Genomic DNA, 22,143 nt, shown 5'->3' with positions numbered 1-22,143 from the left:
GGGAAGCGGGTTCGCGCCCCGGTCTGGGAGGATCCCACATGCCGCGGAGCGGCTGGGCCCGTGAGCCATGGCCGCTGAGCTTGCGCGTCCGGAGCCTGTGCTCCGCAACAGGAGAGGCCACAACAGAGGGAGGCCCGCATACCACACAAAAAAAAATAAAATAAAAAATAAAAATAATAAAATAAAATAAAAGTTTTTCTTCTATGTTGTCCACCTGACTTAAATTCTTCTACCTCACATCTTCTTTTAGAAGTTTGATCATTACACACATATTTAAGAAGTTTTAATTATTTATTATCTTCATCTAATCAGGACTATACAAGTCTGAAAGCCTCCATTCCACTGGACCATTTTAGATATAAAAGTATACTAAATAGGTATGTGGATGAGGCAGGATTGGCCCTGGGTTGATGAGCTGCTGGGGTGATGAATACTGGGAATTCATTAAACTATTCTGTCTCCTTTTGATGTGTACTGAAAAGTCTCTAAAACAGGGTTGTTGTTTTTTTTTAATTAAGTGAAATAAAGGTACTTTGAGAAAAACCAAACAGGGGAAAAACTGTGCCAGAGGCTCTCATATTTCCAGTCATAAATCCATGCATTGGGTCTAAGAAAAACTGCCTTCTAACGTTTCAGATGATTGTGATATAGTGTGAATAAGAAATTATAATATCAAAGATCCACTATTTTCATGATTATTCTTTCGCATGTTCATGAACTCAGACAGACAGGGTAAAGGGTTTGATGACAGCTAATTATAACCACAGCAAATTCAGAAGTAATTTTCCAAATGCAGATAGAAGACACTGTGCTTCATAAATCACGGCAAATATATACCAAGTGTTTTTCCAGCCCCAGGATGAGTTGTGCCAATGATCCAAATTCTCTCACCTGGTTCCCTGCGTGACCAATAGTTTTATTGTAAAACTGATGGTACCATGTAGCTGGGGACCAAGGAAGAAAGTTAAAACAGCTAGTCCTCAGATTTGCTCCCGTGCTCAGAGCAACTGCATCAACTGAGCACAGACCAGAAAAAGAGATAATTAGCCAAAGGCAGTGCTACCTCAAATCCCCTTCCTTCAATGTTATCTAACAATTATAAACTATTATATTTACACACTATTCTACAAGCTATTATTTGTTAGTAATGACAATTAAGTTACGTATAAAAGCTTAGAAAATGGGGAAAATGCCAGACAGCATCATTTGGGGGTAGTTATACATATACAGAAGCTGAAATCCATTTTTCATAATTTTCAAAATTAGAATTTACTACAAAGATACAAAATGAAATAGTGCAACAATTTTTTATTTTTTTATTATTATTTTTTTTTGGCGGTACGCGGGCCTCTCACTGATGTGGCCTCTCCCGTTGTGGAGCACAGGCTCAGTGGCCATGGCTCACAGGCCCAGCCGCTCCGCGGCACATGGGATCCTCCCAGACCGGGGCACGAACCCGTGTCCCCTGCATCGGCAAGCGGACTCTCAACCACTGTGCCACCAGGGAAGCCCCAATTTGGTTTTTTTAAACTGTTCTTTCAAAACTCAAAATAATGCAATTTTGCTCATATTCAAATGAGCTGTCTTTCAAACAGACACTTCCAATCCACTGACCTTCAATGACTGTAAAAAAGGACATACGCTGCAAAAATTTTAACTTACTATAAAAAGATTTACGTATACTTTTTAAGTTCCCTGACCACTAATTGAACCCACACCCTCGGCAGTGAAAGCGTGGAGTCCTAACCACTGGAGAGCCAGGAATTCCCTAATCTATACCTTAAACCAAAAATTACACACTATCAAGTATGGAAGTAAAGTTTCTTCCTATTTCCATTACTTGAAGAAACATACTGGGAGCCCCTTCTTTTTTTTTTTTTAATTGATGTATAGCTGATTTATAATGTGTTAATTACTGCTGTATAGCAAAATGACTGTTATACATCTATATACATCTATATATATATATATTCTTTTTTAAAATATTCTTTTCCATTATGGTTTATAATAGGATATTGAGTATAATTCCCTGTGCTATACAGTAGCGCCTTGTTGTTTATCCATTCTATATATAAAAGCGTACATCTGCTAACCCCAACCTCCCAATCCACTCCCCCCAGCCCCCTCCCCCTTTGCAACCACCAGTCTGTTCTCATGTCCATGATGCTGCTGCTGTTTCATAGATAGGTTCATTTGTGCCATATTTTAGATTCCACATATAAGTGATATCATATGGTACTTGTCTCTCTTTCTGACTTACTTCACTTAGTATGATAATCTCTAGCTGCATGCCCCTTCTATTTTAAAAAGACTTTATGAGACAACTAGAGAGCATGAGCCAAAAACAAAAAAGTGACAGTAATCTCAAGTGATCTTAATTAAGTATAACTACATTTTGTTTTCTTTTAATGTTGGATCAGTTCAATCAAGCTAGCATTTAAAACTGTATCAAAGAGACTTCCCTGGTGGTCCAGTGGATAAGCCTCTGTGCTTCCACTGCAGAGGGCACGGGTCTGATCCCTGGTCAGGGAAACTAAGATCCCGCATGTTGCATGGTGTGGCCATAAAAAAAAAAAAAGAGGATAAAAATGTATCAGAAATGACAACTAAATGCAACATGTGATCTTCAGAATGAATCCTGTACTGGAGAGAAAAAAAAAACATGCTATAAAAAAGGGACACTGTTGGGTCAACTGACAAAACTGGAAAACACAGTAGATTAAAGTGTTTTATCGATGTTAGGGGACTTCCCTGGTGGTCCAGTGGCTAAGGCTCCATGCTCCCAATGCAGGGGGCCTGGGTTCAATCCCTGGTCAGGGAACTAGATCCTGGATGCCACTACTAAGAGTTCGCATGCCGCAACCAAAAGATCCCGCAAGCCACAATGAAGATCCTGCATGCCACAACTAAGACCCAGTGCAGCCAAATAAATAAATAAATAAATATTTTTTAAAAAGTGTTTTATCGACATTAAAGTTACTGAAACTGATAACGGTACTAAAGCTATCTAAGAGAATATCCTTATTCTTATGAAATACAGAGTATTTGGGGATCAAGGGTCATGATGTATCTGACTTACTCCCAAATGATTCAGAAAAAAATAGTTCTGGGTGAGGATATAAAAAGAGAGCAAACAGGGCAAAACTTCAATAGATGAATCCAGGTAGATGACAAACAGGTGTTCTGGGTACTATTCTTGTAATTTTTCTGTAAGTTTAAAATTATTCCCAAATAAAAAGTTTATTAAATAATTATAATAAAAACAAAAGTTGGGAAATACTTCTATATAATAACCAACATTAATGTGCCAGGCACTGGACTAGGGTGCAGGGTGGGGGGTGGTGTATAAATCTCATTTAATCCTCAATGAGGTAAGTACTACTATGATCATCATTTTGCTGATATGAAAATGAAACAAACAATAACTTATTTTAAAGCTACTATTTTAATTCATACAGCCTAATTTTGGAGCCCATATTCTCATGTAATACTAAATACTATGATATCTATATATAAAAAGAATTACAAATGAACTCTGTAAAATTTCCTCCTTGGTTCAAACAATTAGACTACCATCTAAATCATGTTTTTATACTTCAACACTGTAAAAACATTTATTTTCCTTTTCTTTCCTATGTTGAAAGTGATGTTTATAATTCCATTAACTAAAAAAAACTATATGGTTAAAAAAGAAGAAATGGTTTCTCTTATGATGTAATGATTTCTCTTGAGGTTTCATTAATACTTTACTCTCAGTCAAGCCTATTTTTTTTTTTTAATTTTATTATTTTTTTTTGGCTGCGTTGGGTCTTTGTTGCTGCACGGGCTTTCTCTACTTGCAGTGAGCGGGGGCTACTCTTCATTGCGGTGCTTCTCATTGAGGTAGTCAAGCCTATTTTTAACCAAGTTTTCTTTTTCTAAAAGTCACTGGAAAAGATTTCCCTGAACTCCTCAATATTACTAAAATATTTCTTGTAACACTAAACAAGCTATCTGAAATTCTTCCAACTCCTCAAGTCCAAGGAACTAAGAAGCGCTGATAAAGAATCTGCACCATGCCCCAAACCCAGAAACTTCCATCAAGAGAGTTCTAAAGAGGCCAACTACCAGCTAAGAATGATACTGGTAATAAGATCTAAGAAGCGCCCACAAGCAAAAGAAAACTCTGCATTACCTCTTCTTTAACTTCTTCTTTTTCTTGGACTGGTGGTTTTGGCTCAGGCTTAACTGGTTCCAAAGGTGGAAGGTAGTTCTTAGTATAGAGACTTTCAAATAGTTTATCCACAAAACCTGAAGTCTCTAGGAGAAGAATAATATGTAAGTGTTACACAAACACCAAAAGTTTGACAACACTATTGGCAAAGCTGAGGAAAGTGGGACATCTCATACACTGCTGGTGGAACTAAAAATGAGCCTAACCCTTATGGGGGAGAAGCCCTCTTCTGGGTTTTAAAACCCTTTGAACATACCTGCACATGTAGAGAATGATTTATATGCAAGATTGCTTGTTTGAGTACGTAAAAGATTGGATACAACCCAAATGTCCATGAATAAGAGACTATTTAATAAATTATATGACAACTGAACAGAACACAGAGTGGCTATAAAAAGAATGCATACTGATAATATCAACTCTCAAAGATATGAGATTAAATATTTTATCTATTTATATTTGCATTAAAAAAAACCCTGAAAGGACATAAAAATGACAAAGTTGTGCACTGGAGGTGGGAAGGGAGCAGATGAGGTGAGAGAGACTTTTCATGGCATACCATTATATTGTTAGATTAAATGTACTGCCTACTCAAAAATTTAATTAAAAATATTTTTAACTCAGTTGAAAAATAAACTTTGACATGAGAAGTGATATGAAAATATCATTCTGTGCTTTACTTAAGGGATGCTCTATTTTGTAACTCTTCAGACTAACTGAATGGGGAGAAACAGATGAATTTATTACAAATTAAATGTCAAAATATTTATATTATGTTATTCAAACCAAAGTTAAATCACTTTCATTGGTCCTACCCCTCAGGAACAGCTAAAAAGCATATCAGAAGTACAACACAGACTCTGCTTACACTGCAACTATTACACATTTTATATAGCTATTTCTAAAATGTCAAATTAATTTTTCTTCAGAAAAGCATCTTTTCATAAACTTTTTTATGCTATTAATTTGTGCAGTAAGCATTTTCCATGACTATAAAATTGTGAGCTCTTGTTACACATAACTTTAAGACAAACTAATCAGACCATTCAAAAGCCTTCATGATCAGAAGACCTTCTTCACATGCTTCTGTATTTCTAAAGCATTTTTTAAAACATGTACTATTTTTGTAATTTAAAAGACATATATCATGACTATCTTTAATTAAAACTAAGTAATATAAATTAATACATTTAGAAAAGAAAATACTCATCGGTACTGGAAGAATCCTGTATTAGATTTATTATGTATAAAAAGCCTTAAACATGCCCCAAAAAATATGTAATCCTGTGTTTCAGATTGAGAAGCCATATTTACTATCTTTTCTTTCTCAGTAAATATTTGAGTTAAAGGGTATCGTCTCATTACCAACAGCTAGATCAACTAGTAAGTATGAATTATCCACATTCCTGTTTGTCCATTCAACAATATTTACTGAGTATCTTCTACATGCCAAGCCTGTAGGTTCTGAGTCACCAATCTCAACAAATGGAAAGACAAAGGGGAGGTGGGGAAAGAGATACACACAGATAAACAGGCAAATAAACATATAACATGACAGGGAGTAACAAGTGCCATGAAAAAATAAATAAATAGAGCAAGGCTGGGAAGAGGAGAGAGTGATTAGGGGCATGGGGTATACTATATTGTATACAGGATGCTCAGGGGAAACCACTCGAGAAGATGACATTTGAGAAGAGACCAGAACCCATAAGAAACCATGTTTCAAGCAAGGGTAAACAGTGTTCAAAAGCCCTGAGCTGGGAACATGTCTGCCATGCTGAAAAAACAGCAAGGTGGTCAATGTGGCTAGAATAGAAAAAGTGAGGGGGAATGGTAGGAGATGAGGTCAGAGAAGCAGCAGGGAGGCCCCTAGTAAGCTCCGCAGACTACGGACAAGACTCTGATAAGATGATGAAGTTAAAGACACAAAGAGAAGAGGATCATGCCCATTTCTTCTTGGATATCAAGAAGCCCCAGCCAAGAAGAAGAAAAACAGATACCTTCATTGTCCTAATAAACAGTAAGAATAAGCAACTTCATTATCCTTAAATTGCTACCCCTCAACCATCAACCAGGCTCTACCACAAGCTGCAAGGGATTCATTCACCTAAAAAGCACTTGAGTTACCACTGCCTCAATATAGGAGAGAAGCAGAGAAAGAAAGGGAAAAAAAGTTTTGCCAAAATACACAATAAATAATTAAGCATGAATAGGTATATTCAAGTATTTAAAGGACCCTGAGCAATTTCCTTCCTTTCAAGCTTTATCTTCAAGATTTTATCAGGAAGTTTTAAATTTAAAATCTTTACTTAAATACTTGGTTGAAGGCCTATAATAATTACCTTTTTGTAAAAATACGTCAAGTTGATCGGCACAAAAGGCTTTCAATTCTTTCTCAGGTTTGTCCTTCTTGACCAGTGCTACAACATAGTTGGCTAAGGCTGATGGGTCAGCATCACATCTAGTTAAACAAAGAGAAAACAAAAATTTTTAAACATTTTTTTTTCAAACACTGATGTCATTAATGAAGTCACCCCTATTTTAGAAAGCTTTAAGTCAAAAACTTTATTTTAAAAAGTGACTGCAAACAAAGGCGACTATTTTAACAAAGAGCATATATATAGTACAAGTAAGTTCTTCTTTTTCTGCTTATTCTTATAAAATAATTTGTCTCCTATTTTCAATGTTTTAATCATACTCAGAATTTTGGACCAAATCTACATTTATTTGCTCTCAGTGGTAATAGGGAAAGAGTGGCAATGGACCCTTAAGTTGCAGCTTGACTCCAGCCTGTAGAAGCACTATCAGTTGCCTCAGGAACTATTTGTTCCACATGATCAATGAGGGAGAAGCAGGGAAACTGTGATGCGACAGCTTTCCCCATTCCCTATAAACCCAAGCACCAACATCTAAAAACGGCAATCAATTTCCACTACTAATCTTCTCAGTGAGTACCTTAAGGATCTTTTTAAGATAAAAAGTGAGAACACAAGAAGGATGTCACCTTAAATTTTATTGGCAAACACTTCAGCAGCTATAAGCAAGAAAGAAAAGATCTGGGAGAACAGAAAGGACAAGAGAAGTGGTGAAAGGGCAGCAGAGATAACCCTTGTCTATGTCACTTTTTTCTTCCCTAGTCAGTAGTAACCTGACTTTGACATTCAAAATTATCTCCTATGCCAGGGCGGCACATGATCCTTGAGTAGCAATCTGCCAGACTTAACATTTTATATATATTACATGAAATAGAAAGTTTCGATGTTATAAAAAATATTTATACACACACTTATATATTTATATTCTATTTTCCCCATAAATGTACATTTAAGTAACATAGCCTTTGTGGCTTCACAGCACTGTTGTGAAGGTGAAATGAAAAAATTCAGAATGACAGTAAATAAAATCATTACGCAAGCAAAGTGATCATATCCCTATAATACACTATGCAAATCTAACTAATCTTATTCTATAATCCTTGGGCCTCTACCATCAATCAGAAAGTTAAAAAGTTTCAGTTCAAGGTATCAATCACATTTCCAATTACTTTATGAGTTTAGTAAATAAAAAACAAGCACCAGCACCCTTACTTCCTTTCTAGTGTAATATATACTTTTAAAATTAATAATTCCAAAAAAATAGCAGACTTTTTTGAATGTCAATATTAACACTATTTCAGGCAAGGCTGGTTCTTTAAATATCCATGCTCATTTATGCACCAAATTCTAAGAGAGCAAATTGCAATTTTGTCAATTTTACAAAACTCAAAACTGTTTAAAAAAATGATGGGCAAAGGTCAAAGTGCACTAGGAGTATAAGTATACAGATGATGAGCTACATATTAATTAAAAGAAAGCTGGAATTTTTAAGTAAAAACTATTACATTTTGGAGAATTATGAACAGATTACCTTAGTAAATCCAACTGCTAAATTCTAAAATGGATATATAGCATTTCCACCTTCAAAAAATGTTACCCATGCCATGCCCACCTTGGCACTTCCTTAAACACCTTAAAATAGAGATGTGTAGATAGACTTCATTTCACTCCTGAGAACAGTAAGACGTTTGATCAGTATAGTTCTAATCAACATTCAAATGGAGGAGAGGAAAAAGAAATTACATCTCTACCTTTACTTAGAAAGTTCAGATCCTGGATAAGGAAGATATTCTAAACACAGAGAGAAAGGATTTTTTAAAATAAGTAAGAATGGAAGAAAAGAAGCAATGTTATTTTCCCCAATGTTATAGGGAACTTCAAGGAGTCTCACGACCTAACAGGTATAACACTGGGTAAGGAAGGATATGAAGTATCTAGTGAGAAACAGGCAAAACTCAGATTACTGGATAAATGAGGTGAGTTAAACAAACCCAGATACCTTATACGTATATTTAGTATTCAGATTCTGAAAAACAAATGCAGAGTTAGGCTGCTTCTGATGAAATACTTCTTGATGTGATAGTGTTAAAACTCAAGATGGGGGACTTCCCTGGTGGCACAGTCATTAAGAGTCCACCTGCCAATGAAGGTGACACGGGTTCGAGCCCTGGTCCGGGAGGATCCCACATGCCACGGAGCAAATGAGCCCGTGCACCACAACTACTGAGCCTGCGCTCTAGAGCCCGCGTGCCCTAGAGCCCGTGCTCTGCACCAAGAGAAGCCACCACAATGGGAAGCCCGTGCACCACAACTAGAGAAGGCCTGCGCATAGCCAAAAAAAAAAAACCCTCAAGATGAATAGTTACAAGAAGGTAAAAGAGCAGAAAAAGACTAGACACCAAGAAAAAGAGTGATCACAGATTCTAAATATTTGTTTAATGTGAGTGAACAACTGACTGTTAATAACTGATAGTTAGAATTCTGCACCAAATACAAAAGCATGTTTACAGACAAAGGAATGGGACCATTTAAATTTAACAGCTCCTAATATGTATCCATAAATGCACCGTGAAGGAAATTGCCAATCTGAAATGAGTCATGTTGAAACTTAAATACATTAGGGAGTTCTTTGCTGTAATTTTCAGTACCTTTATGATTGCTCTTATTTATTCTTTCATCACCACATACCATATAATCTTTAAAAACTGACAATTACAATACAGTAGCAGCTATGGTACCAATACTAATAGTAGCCCAACAAGACTTCCAGAAGTGTGTCACAAAAATCTGAGCATGATTAAGATCCTTGATAGGATCAAATGCAGGGCCACTTCCTACTTCTCTTACACAAAAAGCAGTACCCAAGAAGAGTATTTAAAACCTTTTAGCCCTTCATTTGTAACCAAAGCTTATGGAAATCCATTTCTGTTTAACTACAGGGACAAGTACATTTTGGAAAGAAACAGATTTTAAAATTCTGGAGCCGTGGCTATGTTAAATACATTAATACAATAATACGTTTCTAGACAAAAAGGGGCTTCCATTATAACAAAGAGATTAGAAAAGGTAATAATATCCACCTAAAATTACTATTCTACTATAGTCTTTAAAAGACCTTAACAGCATAATCAATCAATCATTATTCATTTTATAGATACCTAAATCTGTAAATATGTAAAGACAAATCATGTGATCCATTCAAGAGCAGGCAGACAGCTTACCTGTGGAACTAAAACTCAGCTGCAATTCCATGCAAGTAAAATCTATCACAGCATATACATTTTTCTAATGTTTATCTGCACAACAAATTAATGTATTCTAAGTCTCAACCAATAATCACTTTTCAGTTAAAATAAAGAACCAACAAAAGAAATTTCTTAAAGTTTAATGGAAGTTACAAATGAGGATTCCTTAAAAGTCACATCTTGCATAATAATGTCCTAAGAACGTTTCAATTATCTATCTTTTAATTTTAAAAATAAAAATTGACTAGAATTAATTTTTATTAGGGGAAGTGAACAGAAATATTGTCCTAAAAATGTCTTATCTGTAAAAACCTCAAATTTGTCCTTTTTCTTCTAAATGAAATCTCCATTGCAGGTACTGACACATCTACTGAGCTAGCACCTCAGCTTTACAGATTTAGACATATACCCAATCCCAAGAACAAAGAGTAAAGGTTCTTCTTTACCTTAAGCCCCAAGCCAAGAAACACCACTAACTACTTTAGGAAAAAGCCAAGGCTACCTAAACCTCAACCATTTACAGAAAAATCTACATGTTTCTGAATGTGGGCTGTTTTAAGTTCTACCCCTGTGTGATTTTTGTTTCAGAGGTGAGACAACTAATGACTACGCTACTAGGCCACAGGGAAAAAACCTCCTGATCCTAATGTGTATCAACAGCCATTAAAAATGTTCATACTCAGGACTTCCCTGGTGGTGCAGTGGTTAAGAATCCACCTGCCAATGCAGGGCACACGGGTTCGAGCTCTGGTCTGGGAAGATGCCACATGCTGCGGAGCAACTAAGCCCACGTGCCACAACTACTGAAGCCTGCGCGCCTAGAGCCTGTGCCCCGCAACAAGAGAAGCGCCCGCTTGCCGCAACCTGAGAAAGCCCGCGCGCAGCAACGAAGACCCAACGCAGACAAAAATAAAGAAATGAATTAATTAATTTTTTAAAAAATGTCCATACTCTTTGACTAGTAGTTGTACTTATGGGAAACAAACCTCAGGAAATAAAGCCAAACGTAGAAAATATTATGGGTACCTAAGAGACACTAAATACATATACATGTATTATATAAAAACAGCATTATTTTTAACAGAAAAAGTAAAGTCAAAGTAACCACTCTTATTGTTGAATATTTTTGAAACATTAGGCAACCAAAGGGATGGTTATAGAAACAATACACAAATATTAAAATGCTAACATCAACTGGAGAAATCAAGATAAAAAATTTTACATTTGCAGGACTTCCCTGGTGGTCCAGTGGTAAAGAATCTGCCTCCCAATGCAGGGGATGCGAGTTCAATCCCTGGTCAGGGAACTAAGATCCCACATGCCGCAGGACAACTAAGCCTGCGCACCACAACTACCGAGCTCGTGCACCTCAACTAGAGAGCCCATGTGCCCTGGAGCCCGCACACCACAACGAAGAGCCCACGTGCCACAGCAAAGACCCGATGCAGCCAAAGATAAAAAATTTTTTAAAAAATTTTACATTTGAGTCTAATTACAGCTACGTGAAAGTTCATACACAGAAGAGAAACTAGAAATAAATATATACAAATAATTTTATTCTCTTCTGTCCCTTCTACATTTTCTGTAACGCAATGCTTTTATTTCTACTTATAAAAAAGTAAAAAAACAGGAAGTCTGACACTGAGATCTATGTTCAGAATATTCCTTTGATAAGAAAGTACTGGAAAAATAAGTAAAATCTGAGTTGATTTTATCAGAGTATAAGTGAATAAATAACTATTAATTTCTAAGAACCTGTTAACTCATATTAAGAAACACAAATATTGGTACTTCTACTTCTTTTCAAAAGAAAGCTTTCATACTCCCCTTCATTAATTAGGGGCTTTCATAAATGAATATGATGTAGAAGAAAATATCCCTAGATTTATCTGGAGGGGAAAATATATGACTCTCAGTTGTATCTCTTTGTGATACTTGGACTATGGCTCCTAGTGCAGTAGCCCCCAGCTAAGCACACCCAGAAAATTAGACTACTAAAACAAAATCTTACTTTTCTAATTGTGACCAACCTAAATATACATATGAGGACATTGATTCATTTAAACATTTACTGAGTCTTAACAAAATGCCAAGCATCTTGCTGGATAATGGAATTACTTTGAGCAAGACAGACCTTGCCCTGCAGTCACAAGGCTAAGAGATGGAAATGAAAACAAATAATTATAGTACAAAATATCAAATGGTTTGAAAAAAGAGATTAATAATGAAGTAACAACACTGTGAGAGGATGAGACAAGACAGTGGTAGGAAACATAAGGCTATAAAAGCAATATATGGCTTCTAGCCTACAACAATTGGGCCAGGGAGAATAAGTCAGAAATATTTAGGAGGCGGACCAAAGGGCATAAGAACAAATACCTTCTTAACTTAGTATACTATAACTTGCCAAGAAGTCTTCCGGTCAAAATAAGTCTCTTTCTATGAAATACTGAACGGTCTCCTTAAACAAGTCCCACAGGACTTTAGAGGCACACCAATTCTATAAAGCCACTACATACATTTCAGAAAATTACCACTACTTTTTGATCTTAAGAACATATTTACAAAATACTCATTTTACCCTTGTAGTTTATTTATCAGGGAGATGTGATCTAACAGCTGCTACATGGTGATTTTTCTTCCCATTTGAGCAACTGCAGAGATTACTAGTCACAGTTAACTTGATAAGGACTGCAAACCTATAAGCAGCATGTAAACTTTAGAGTTCAACCCAGTATACACCCGCTGACCACTGAGTCATAATGACCTCAGTGAACCTTATTGCTGCCTTTTCCATCATACTCAGAAATGAAACAGTCAATCTCCTGGTGCTTTTTTTTTTTACAAAGACCTGAACTCACAGAAACTGCACACCAAGTCCTTTCACTAGCAATTCTTGTCCCTACCTATAGGGCCTGTAAGGAGAATCTAACCCTGTCATGCACTGGACTAATTACTTTGTAAAAGGCAGCAGCGCTTAACATTAGTTAAGTAAAATATTTTTGCAAAAAGAGTTCAACATATTTTCACATTTCAAAAACCATAAAATTTCACTTATATTTAATGATTCTGAGGTACACAAAGCACTTTTTATAGTCTGCATCATAATACTCATATCCTATTTGTGAGGTAGGTAAAAGGCTAAAGTAATTAACTCTGTTTAATACAGGAAGGTTAGACAATCTCTCCAAAATCAAACAGTGGATCACATACAGAACTAGAAGCTAAATGCCCTAAGTCACATAATGATGCTCTACTAAAATAGATAGATGACAGATAAATAGATGGATACGACTGTCCAAAAAGTATTACAAACCCCATCACTCTTTTTAAAACATATTATCAGGACAAATTCTTATTCATAGCTTTTTTTCTTCCAGTTTTATTGAGATATAATTGACATACAGAACTATATACATCTGAAGTGTACAGCATTAATGATTTGATTTACATACATGAAATGTATGTAAATAAAACAATAAATTTAGTGAACATCCATCATCTCATATAGACACAAAAGAAAAAAAAATACACATTTTTTCCTTGTGATGAGAAATCAGGATTTACTCTCAACTTTCATATGTAACGCAGCAGTATTAATTAGATTAGTCATGTTTCACCTCCCTGGTACTTATACATCTTATACCTGGAAGTTCGTGCCTTTTGACTATCTTCAATTCCCCTCCCGCCACCCCCCACCTCTGGTAACCACAAATTTGATCTCTTTTTGTATGAGTTTGTTTGTTTTTGAAGTAAAATTGACCTACAACACTTATGTTAGTTCCTGGTGCACAACATAGTGATTCAATATTTCTATACGTTACAAAATGACCATCACAAGACAAATGTTTACAATAAGCCTAACAAGCAGCAGTAAATTAGATGTATTTGTATGTATTTAATATATAATATAAATAACTTAAAACATTCCTCATTAAAGACAGCATTTTTGGTAGAAATGCATGCTTGTTGTTGAAAAATGCTTGCCTGAACATTTTCTAAACTTGTAGAAATTTCTCTAGTGATTGATTTATCCCCGAGGTTTACTTAGACCCCTACCTTTAAGGAGTCCAAATACTTAAAATGAGCAGTTATTTCTAATAAAAAGAAATCCAACATGTCCTACTTAAGCATAATCCCTACACAGTCTCTATAACTAGGATACCTAGGAGGTTTTGAAAGTGAAGAAAGATGAGTACCCCAAAGAAGATCTGTGAGTTCAGTCTGTTCATGCAGTGGTAGGAAGAGACAAACTCCTTGACTAAGATGGTTTCTCTCCCCTTTACTGCACTGCCAACAAAAATGGTACTGGGTTTCTCACAGCCAGTTAAGGAGTCATTTCTTCTAGCCTCCCTCCTTCTGATTTTCCTCTAGTAAAGTAATAGATATGTCCCACACCTACAAAAGGAGTGGAAGGAAACAGATAAGCTCTAACAGCATGAGATTTCTTATTTGTCTACAGGGAATAATCACATACAAACTGGACTGGCTTAGTAATATCCTGTTACGTGCCTTCGTTTCACTATGACGAGGTGGACTATGCTTAAAAATCCCTAAAACTCAAAAACTTTTATAAATTTAGTTAACTTTTTTTTTCTTTTTTGGCCACCCGTGTGGCTTGCAGGATCTTAGCTCCCAGACCAGGGACTGAAGCTGGGCCCATGGCAGTGAAAGCTCAGAATCCTAACCACTGGACCGCCAGCGAACTCCCTAAATTGAGTTAACTTCAAAATAAGCTAAATAAGAAAGTGCAATAGGAAATGATGTACACAGCTACAGTATGATTCCAACATATCCACTGCAACTACATTATATGAAAGCCTAACAACTGCTCTGAAATGCTATGTTGTAGCAACATGCCAATCTCCTATGAAAATTTTCTTGAATCTGGAATATGCAAAAAGTAAATTTACAAATACAACCCACTTCAGCATATCATTTATTACATTTTAGGATGTCTAAACAAAAAATAATCTCCCATGACAACATACTAAGAATGAAAATATACGTGACCTCGGCATTTGCATTTACTATTTCTTATTAACACCTTCATCCAAAATCATTACTTACATTAATTAAAAATAAGTATTTTAATTTTGTAGTTCTAGGAAAATCATTTGTATTATTAAAGTCTAAGCAGTGACTTTAGATCTTTTTTAACCCTAAAAAAGTAACAAAATTTTTCTTAAAAGATGCATGTGAGCTTTAAGTTGAACATATAACTCAAAACAAATGGGGAAACTAAACAGAAATAATCATTTCGAAAGATAATTTTTACCCATGAAAATTACAGAATATCTCTGAAAATAATCAGTGTAAATAGTCAAAAAAAAAAAACCCTAGTGAAAACACTCTTAGGAGGTTTAAGTTCCCATCCAAACTAAATTCTGACATTAAGAAAGAAACCAAAAAACATTACCCAGACCAAAACATTTCAGGGAACTTTAAAAAAAAAATAGCAATTAACTATAATGTTAAAACTTGTCACCTTCTATACAAAACATAAAGTACACATTTAATACTTTCAAAAGGATCTCTACCAAAAAATTAAAAACACAAAGGTAAAGAATATTCTAATAGACCTTCTTCTATTTCTAGCCTCTTCCATATATGGCCAATTTCACTAAATCTACTTCATGATTTCCCACCTTCATTTCCATCTCTGTGCTCCAACCTTGTTACTGCGTGTAGGGAAACTATGATGAACACTCAACAGGCCCATATTCTTCTATAAAACTTCCAACGGTGTCCAGAAGTCCCTTTCACTTTAATCAGACCATCACTAATGTAAAACTCAGAGGCCCTTAGTGTACATTTATTCACACCTGTGCTCTACTCACACACTCCTCGTCCTCAGAAAGCAAATAAATATCATTTCAGACATCACAATGCTCCTAATGCTGTCTCCCTTTCCCATCCTACTTCCTTCACAAGGCTGACACACTGGACTACAGATAAGTCTCCCTAGGTGTTACCATCCCAACCCAAGAAACCAAAACGGCAAACAACAAAAGTTCGTTAACAGGGTTTCTCAGGAGGACAAGGAAATAGACAAACAGGGAAGTAACTGTCTCCCAACAGCCCCAACTTCACCATACCTCCACACCTCCCCAACTACCCCTTCTTTCTGCCTCTGCAAAAACTCAATTTTTCCACTAAAGTGATCTGATCTAATGAATCAAAGCCTGCCCTTCTCTTCATCTACCCCTCTTCTTTCAGCCAGAAAGCCCTCCCCTCCACTAGGAGGATAAGTAAGAAGGAGAAATGACAAGGGGGCAGCAAATGATCCCTTCCCATGCCTTCCTTCCCGAGAGGGTGAGATAGCGCCTCTCTCCAACCCTCCCTCCAGCTTTCCCTCTTTGCTCATGGAGATGTGTTTCAGAGACTACCTGTGCCCCAGAGTCCCAAATAAGAACTTCACAACCTTGCCCCTTGAAAATGATTACAAAACCAACCAAAAGTTGATACCGCCGCTATTCCTTTCAAGGGTCCCAGCAATATTTCTACAACACTACCCAAAGTATTTTTTAAAAAACAACCCCCGCACCGATAATCCTACACCCCAATGTCTTCAGTTGCCCTCTCAGGACTTACAAAACTCATTCTTCCTACTACCCCCGCCTTTTATCACTCCAATACCTGTATCCAAAAATCCCTAGAAACTGCCGGTATACCCCTCCCAGCCCGTCCTCCAATAATATTAGATACCAGGGTAGTCCTTTCAACCCCCAATCAAACTTACAAAAATCTCAATCTTCCCAACCCCTAATGGTATTTAAAAATCATTAGCTCTCCTGGCACTATCAACTCCTCAATAATAACATCCCTCAATAGGCTTATCAGGTTCCCAATAATTCCTAAAACACTTCGATGCCCACAAATCCCTTTCAACTACCCTATTTTTAATTCAATATTCTTGAACCTTTAGAGCTCAGTAATCGCTATACATCTCTCCACGTCCCTACTCTCCTTTTCTCCCCTCATGTTTTCAAAAGGTCCTCGATACTCTGCTTCTAGATCTTTTAGTCCCGGAATAATATTATTTGTAATGCCCTTGGTATCCTGATACTCCCTTCAAAATCCCGGTATTCAAATTTTAAAATCCCTCGACAGCCCCGCTTTTTCCCTCAGTTCTCAAAGAGCAATGTTTTAAATTCCCTCGCTTCCTTCTACCCCTTTGAGCACCCCAATATTTACAGGGACCTACAGACCGCGGCCCCTCCGTTCCGCCCTCCCCCACGCCGTTTCCCCTCCCCCCACACCCCCGCGGGCCCCCAACGCCCACGTTCGCCAGCCCCGGCCCAGCCTGCCTCACTCACATCGGCTCCAATAACTTGGCCAGCCAGGACTTGAGGGCATCCACATCCTCTATGAGCATGGTGCAGGGAAGGCGGGCTCGGCCGCCGCTCCTGTTCGGGCCTGCCGCGGGTCGCCCCTCGCCGCCTCCTCACGCCTTCTTCACAGCTCTCAGTGCCCCAGCCCACCGGGCATCTTAGGCGACTTCAACCTACTCCCCCGGCCGGGGCCTAACAGGAACTAACCCAAGAGCCCTCACTCAACGTAGCACGACGGCACAAAAGGGCGGGAGACAGCGTCGAGTGGCGGGCGCGGGAACCAATAGGAGACAGAGGGGCCGTGCGCGCAAAGCCAATGAAAAGGCTCGTTCTCCCCGCCCGCCTGTCGTACCCAGTGAAGGAGGAGGGATTTAGCAAGGTAGGTAGAGAGCTTAAGTGAACTCCTGGTGCAAGATGGTATCTTGGAGAAGGTGCTGTGGCTCTTAAAGGGCCGCGGCGCCTTTTTTTTTTTTTTTTTTTTTCTGACCACGCCGCCGACCGCCGCGGAATACCGCTGTCTGCTGCTGGAAGTGCGTAGGGGAACCCGACAAGACCCTCAGCCTGGCTCCTTCTTCTCGTTTTTTCCTGGAAGCACACACTCGTGTCCCGAAATGACTCAGCTATAGTAAATCTGCAACACAACGTGCAATACGCTCACGTTCGACATATCGCACAGAACGCAAAATTTTACTTTTTTTCCTCGCACACTCATTTTGCTCGGCACACATACCGGTATCTTTTGCTGCTGTGCTTAAATTATGCAAAATGCTATGGCAACCATGCCTTGGACTCCAATAATCGTCATTTTTAAAACGTGGCGCAACGGTTGTAAAAGGCTGAGGCCATTTCAATTTTACCAGTATTTTAAATATATTTTTTATTTAGGAAGAAAAAGGATTCCAATTTTTACAAAAATTCTGTCTTCATTGCCTATCTAAAATTCGGTGGGAGTTTAGTGCAGGGAGGATTTTGGTCAGAAAAAAAGTTTTTAAAAATAATTTTTTAAAAATTGAAATCACTGAAATAGACAGTCTGTACTAGATGAAAAATCCCTTTTGGAGTTTTGAAATGACTGGCTTGGCACTGGTGTTAGAATGTTTATTTAACAACAAACACTGAGCACCTGCTATATACCAGCACTGTGTAAGGTGCTAGGATTCCAATGGTGAGCAAAACAGAGTCCCTCCTGTTAGAAAGCTGAACAGTATATGGGATAATGCATTATAATCATAACACTATGAAAAATACCTGATGAGCACACACCTTGTATAAAAGAGACGGGTCAACCCAAAATAAGCAGGCATGCTATACATATATGGAGCAGGTGTAGGCAAACTTTTTCTGTAAAGGGCTAGACAGCAAATATTTTTGGTTTTGTGGGCCATGATGTCTCTGGCAACTACTCAACTCTGCCCTCTTGGCATGAAATAGGCCACAGGTAATATGTAAACAAGTGACTGTGGCAGTGTTCCAATAAAACTCATATGAAAATGTCAATTTTAGAGAATTTTCACAATATATTGGTCCCTTGATTTTTTTTTTCAACTATTTAAAAGTGTAAAAGTTATTGTTACCTCGCAGGTGTCCAGAAACAGATGGCAATATGGTTTGGCTTGCAGGCCGCAGTTTGTGGACCCCTTACCGTAGAGTGATAAAAGCGAAGTGCACTTAAAAATCACCTAGTGAAACTCCTTCACTGACACCTCCTTCCCAACTTTGCGTATGAGAAGAAAAGCCCAGAGAGACAGTGATTTACGCAGAATTGCACATCTGTCAATGGAGCAGAAGTAACATCCACATCCTCCAACAGCAAGCCCAGAGCATTCCCACATTCGACTGTTGCCTCTTCTTCCCTCTCACCTCTCCTTCTTGCTTTATGCTTATCCACATTTTCCCTTTACTTCTTTCCACTACAGAGATGAAGTGTTACCCCAAAATGACAGAAATTTTAAAAAGAGAAATGTAAAAGTGATTTGATTAGGCCTAGGGCTAGGCAAGAACTTGATAGCATGATTGATATGGAATAGGAATTGCCTTTATCACAGTAAATCACTCCTCTGCAAGAATTTCAAAGTACTTTTCAAATGTATTTATAGAACAAATTTTTCAAGAGGTGAGGGTGCTGAGATACCAGCTTCCTAGAGACCAAGGGCATCATTTAACCAAACACAGAGAGTAAAACAGACATGATTACAGTAGCAATATTTGGGTTTGGAGACCCTGGATAATTGATTCCTTTCCCCCTATTTTTCAAATGTGATGTTACTACTTTTATAAACTGAATAGAATATAATAAAATAGATAGATGGATATAAACTAGTATTTTGAATGTAGATGTTGAACTCCAAACTGGGTCTTGAGAAAGTCGCATCTATAGAAGAGTTGCTTTTCCAGAAGTGGAAGTGAGATACAATACAGGCAATCCCACTCCCATGCCAGACTCACTCCATTTGCTCAATAGTTTGTTCGGATTTGGTCAGTAGCCATGGCCCAGAATTTTCCATATACTTTATTTGTTGTATGTACAGAACTGACTCATCTGAAGTCCGTGAATGAATGAGGCACTGGTTTCAGTCATTCAGTTATTGGGCTACCCTGAAGGCAATGAGTACACAATATGTACTAGTTCAACACACCTATACTTAGTGCTGGTTACCAGGTACCAGATTCTGTGTTCTGGGCTGGGGCAGAGACAAAAGTTTGAAAAGTTATATCCATTCACTGCCTTTCGGGAGCTCAGGTTCTGGTGGTCTAATAGTCATGCATTGGAAATGATCATCAAACCCAAAGTTGAGTACATACCCTTTACTGGCCCTATGCTAAATATTTCAGTGAATTTCTGCTTCTCATGCACAGTACCCCTGTATAGTAAACAATATTCATAGACAAGAAGATTGCATCCCAGAAAGTCATGAAGCTAATGAGTGAAAAAACCCAGCCTTGGGCTTCCCTGGTGGCGCAGTGGTTGAGTCAGCCTGCCGATGCAGGGGACGTGGGTTCGTGCCCCGGTCCGGGAAGATCCCACATGCCGCGGAGCGGCTGGGCCCGTGAGCCATGGCCGCTGAGCCTGCGCGTCCGGAGCCGGTGCTCCGCAACAGGAGAGGCCACAACAGTGAGAGGCCCGCGTACCACAAAAAAAAAAAAAACCCAGCCTTGACCCTGAGTGATTCCAAAGCCCACACCTGTAACCTTCACTTAATCACCTCACTTGCAAACACTGACATATGAACTATGTGGTTCATTCAAATTTCATTCAACAAATACGTATTGAGCCCATTATCATCTATTAGGCACTGCTCTTGGATAATACAGAGTAAAACTGATTTTAAATAAATGTTCTTTCCTTAGTTAATTAAGGTGGATGTTAAAATGTTTACTTGACAAATACTGACTTTTCTCTCAGTTTATTTATTTTCACACGAGGAGAAAAAAAGAGATGCCAGTTTATCAAAGACAAAAGAGATTATTAATATGGGGCATTGAAAAGAGAGAGTAACACTACAAGAAGAAAACACATCTAAACCATCCTTATTCAAACCACGTTCACTTTCTTGGCTTGAGGGTAACTGTGCCTCCACCAGGAAGAACTGTCAATGGTGTGATTTCACACAAGTGTTGACAGGATTAGACAGGATTTCCACAATCAGACTGTATTCTGCCCACTTTTTTGGAGGGATTATGGGGGGATTTTTGGTCCTTATTCTCCAACCTGCGGCTGAGAATGTCCCAGATGTACAATAAGAGAAGTTGAGGGTCATTTTTGAATTTTCTCTGTGAACCTTACAATCACAATTTGCTTCCTTTACATGCAGTTAAATTAAGCTTTGGTGGAATTTCAAACTAGGAAGCTCATGCTTACAAACAGACGCTCTCATGTCTGTACATTTGTAAATAATCAGCTAATTGAACAACACACGCATCAAAATATCAGTCTCTTCTGAGTTTGGGTCACCTGGAGCAGCCCACCTGGCTCAGAGAAAAGTCACTTCAGTAAAAGTCACTTGAATCTTAGTTATGCAAAGTCAAGGTGAGTTGACAGCCAAATAGTTTGTCAGTCAATTGGAATAGTCTCTCTTCATTATGGAAATAAGTTTGTTTTCCTAGGAGAACTACATTAAAAGGGATTTTTTTAAAAGTTGCTTCACACTAAATACCTATAAGAATAGCTAGGACTTCCCTGGTGGCACAGTGGTTAAGAATCCGCCTGCCAAGGCAGGGGACACGGGTTCGAGCCCTGGTCCGGGAAGAGCCCACATGCCACGGAGCAACTAAGCCCATGCGCCACAACTACTGAGCCTGTGCTCTAGAGCCCGCGAGCCACACTGAGCCTGCGTGCCCTGGAGCCTGCGCACCGCAACTACTGAGCCCGCATGCCACAACTACTGAAGCCCGCGTTCCGCAACAAGAGAAGCCCCTGCTCGCCACAACTAGAGAAAGCCCACGCGCAGCAACAAAGACCCAACACAGCCAAAAAAAAAAAAAAGAATGGCTAACATAAGAAAAAAAAACAGAAAAACTGACAGTGCTGAATGCTGATAAGGAGGCAGAGAAACTGGATCACTCACGCTTCACTGGTGTAATGTAAAATGGTAGCTACTCTGAAAAACACTTCGGTATTTTCTCTAGAAACTAAACATGCAGGACTTCCCTGGTGGCGCAGTGGTTGAGAGTCCGCCTGCCGATGCAGGGGACACAGGTTCGTGCCCCAGTCCGGGAAGATCTCACATGCCGTGGAGTGGCTAGGCCCGTGAGCCATGGCCGCTGAGCCTGCGCGTCTGGAGCCTGTGCTCCGCAACGGGAGAGGCCACAACAGGGAGAGGCCCGCATACTGCAGTAAAAAAAAACAAAAAACTAAACATGCAACTACCATATGACCCAACAATTACACTCCTGGGCATTTATCCCAGGGAAATGGAAGCATATGTTCGCACACAAAAACCTGTACACAAATGTTTAGAGCAGCTTTATTTATAATA

The 22,143-nt window shown here is 38.4% G+C and overlaps 1 protein-coding gene across 4 annotated transcripts in view; it reads right to left on the bottom strand.

The window, feature by feature from the left end:
* Positions 1-17,401, bottom strand: part of RBM27 (RNA binding motif protein 27) — a 65,117-nt gene extending 47,716 nt beyond the window's left edge. For 2 of the 4 annotated variants that reach the window (XM_024121026.3, XM_007115291.4), the window contains exons 1-3: positions 17,153-17,401; positions 6,556-6,674; positions 4,175-4,299 (exon numbers count right to left, since the gene is read on the bottom strand). In XM_024121026.3, the coding sequence (XP_023976794.1) occupies positions 4,175-4,299; positions 6,556-6,674; positions 17,153-17,211 (303 nt within the window). In that variant the 5' untranslated portion in view covers positions 17,212-17,401. The remainder of the gene's footprint in view (positions 1-4,174; positions 4,300-6,555; positions 6,675-17,152) is intronic. The other 2 variants (XM_007115289.4, XM_007115290.4) reach the window with 1 other exon arrangement.
* Between the last annotated feature and the right edge of the window lie 4,742 nt (positions 17,402-22,143).

The sequence above is a fragment of the Physeter macrocephalus genome, chromosome 8 (genome assembly GCF_002837175.3).
Source record: "Physeter macrocephalus isolate SW-GA chromosome 8, ASM283717v5, whole genome shotgun sequence".
NCBI lineage: Eukaryota > Metazoa > Chordata > Mammalia > Artiodactyla > Physeteridae > Physeter > Physeter macrocephalus.
The sequence above is the reverse complement of the archived record's forward strand: the minus strand, read 5'-3'. Positions and strand labels throughout refer to the sequence as shown.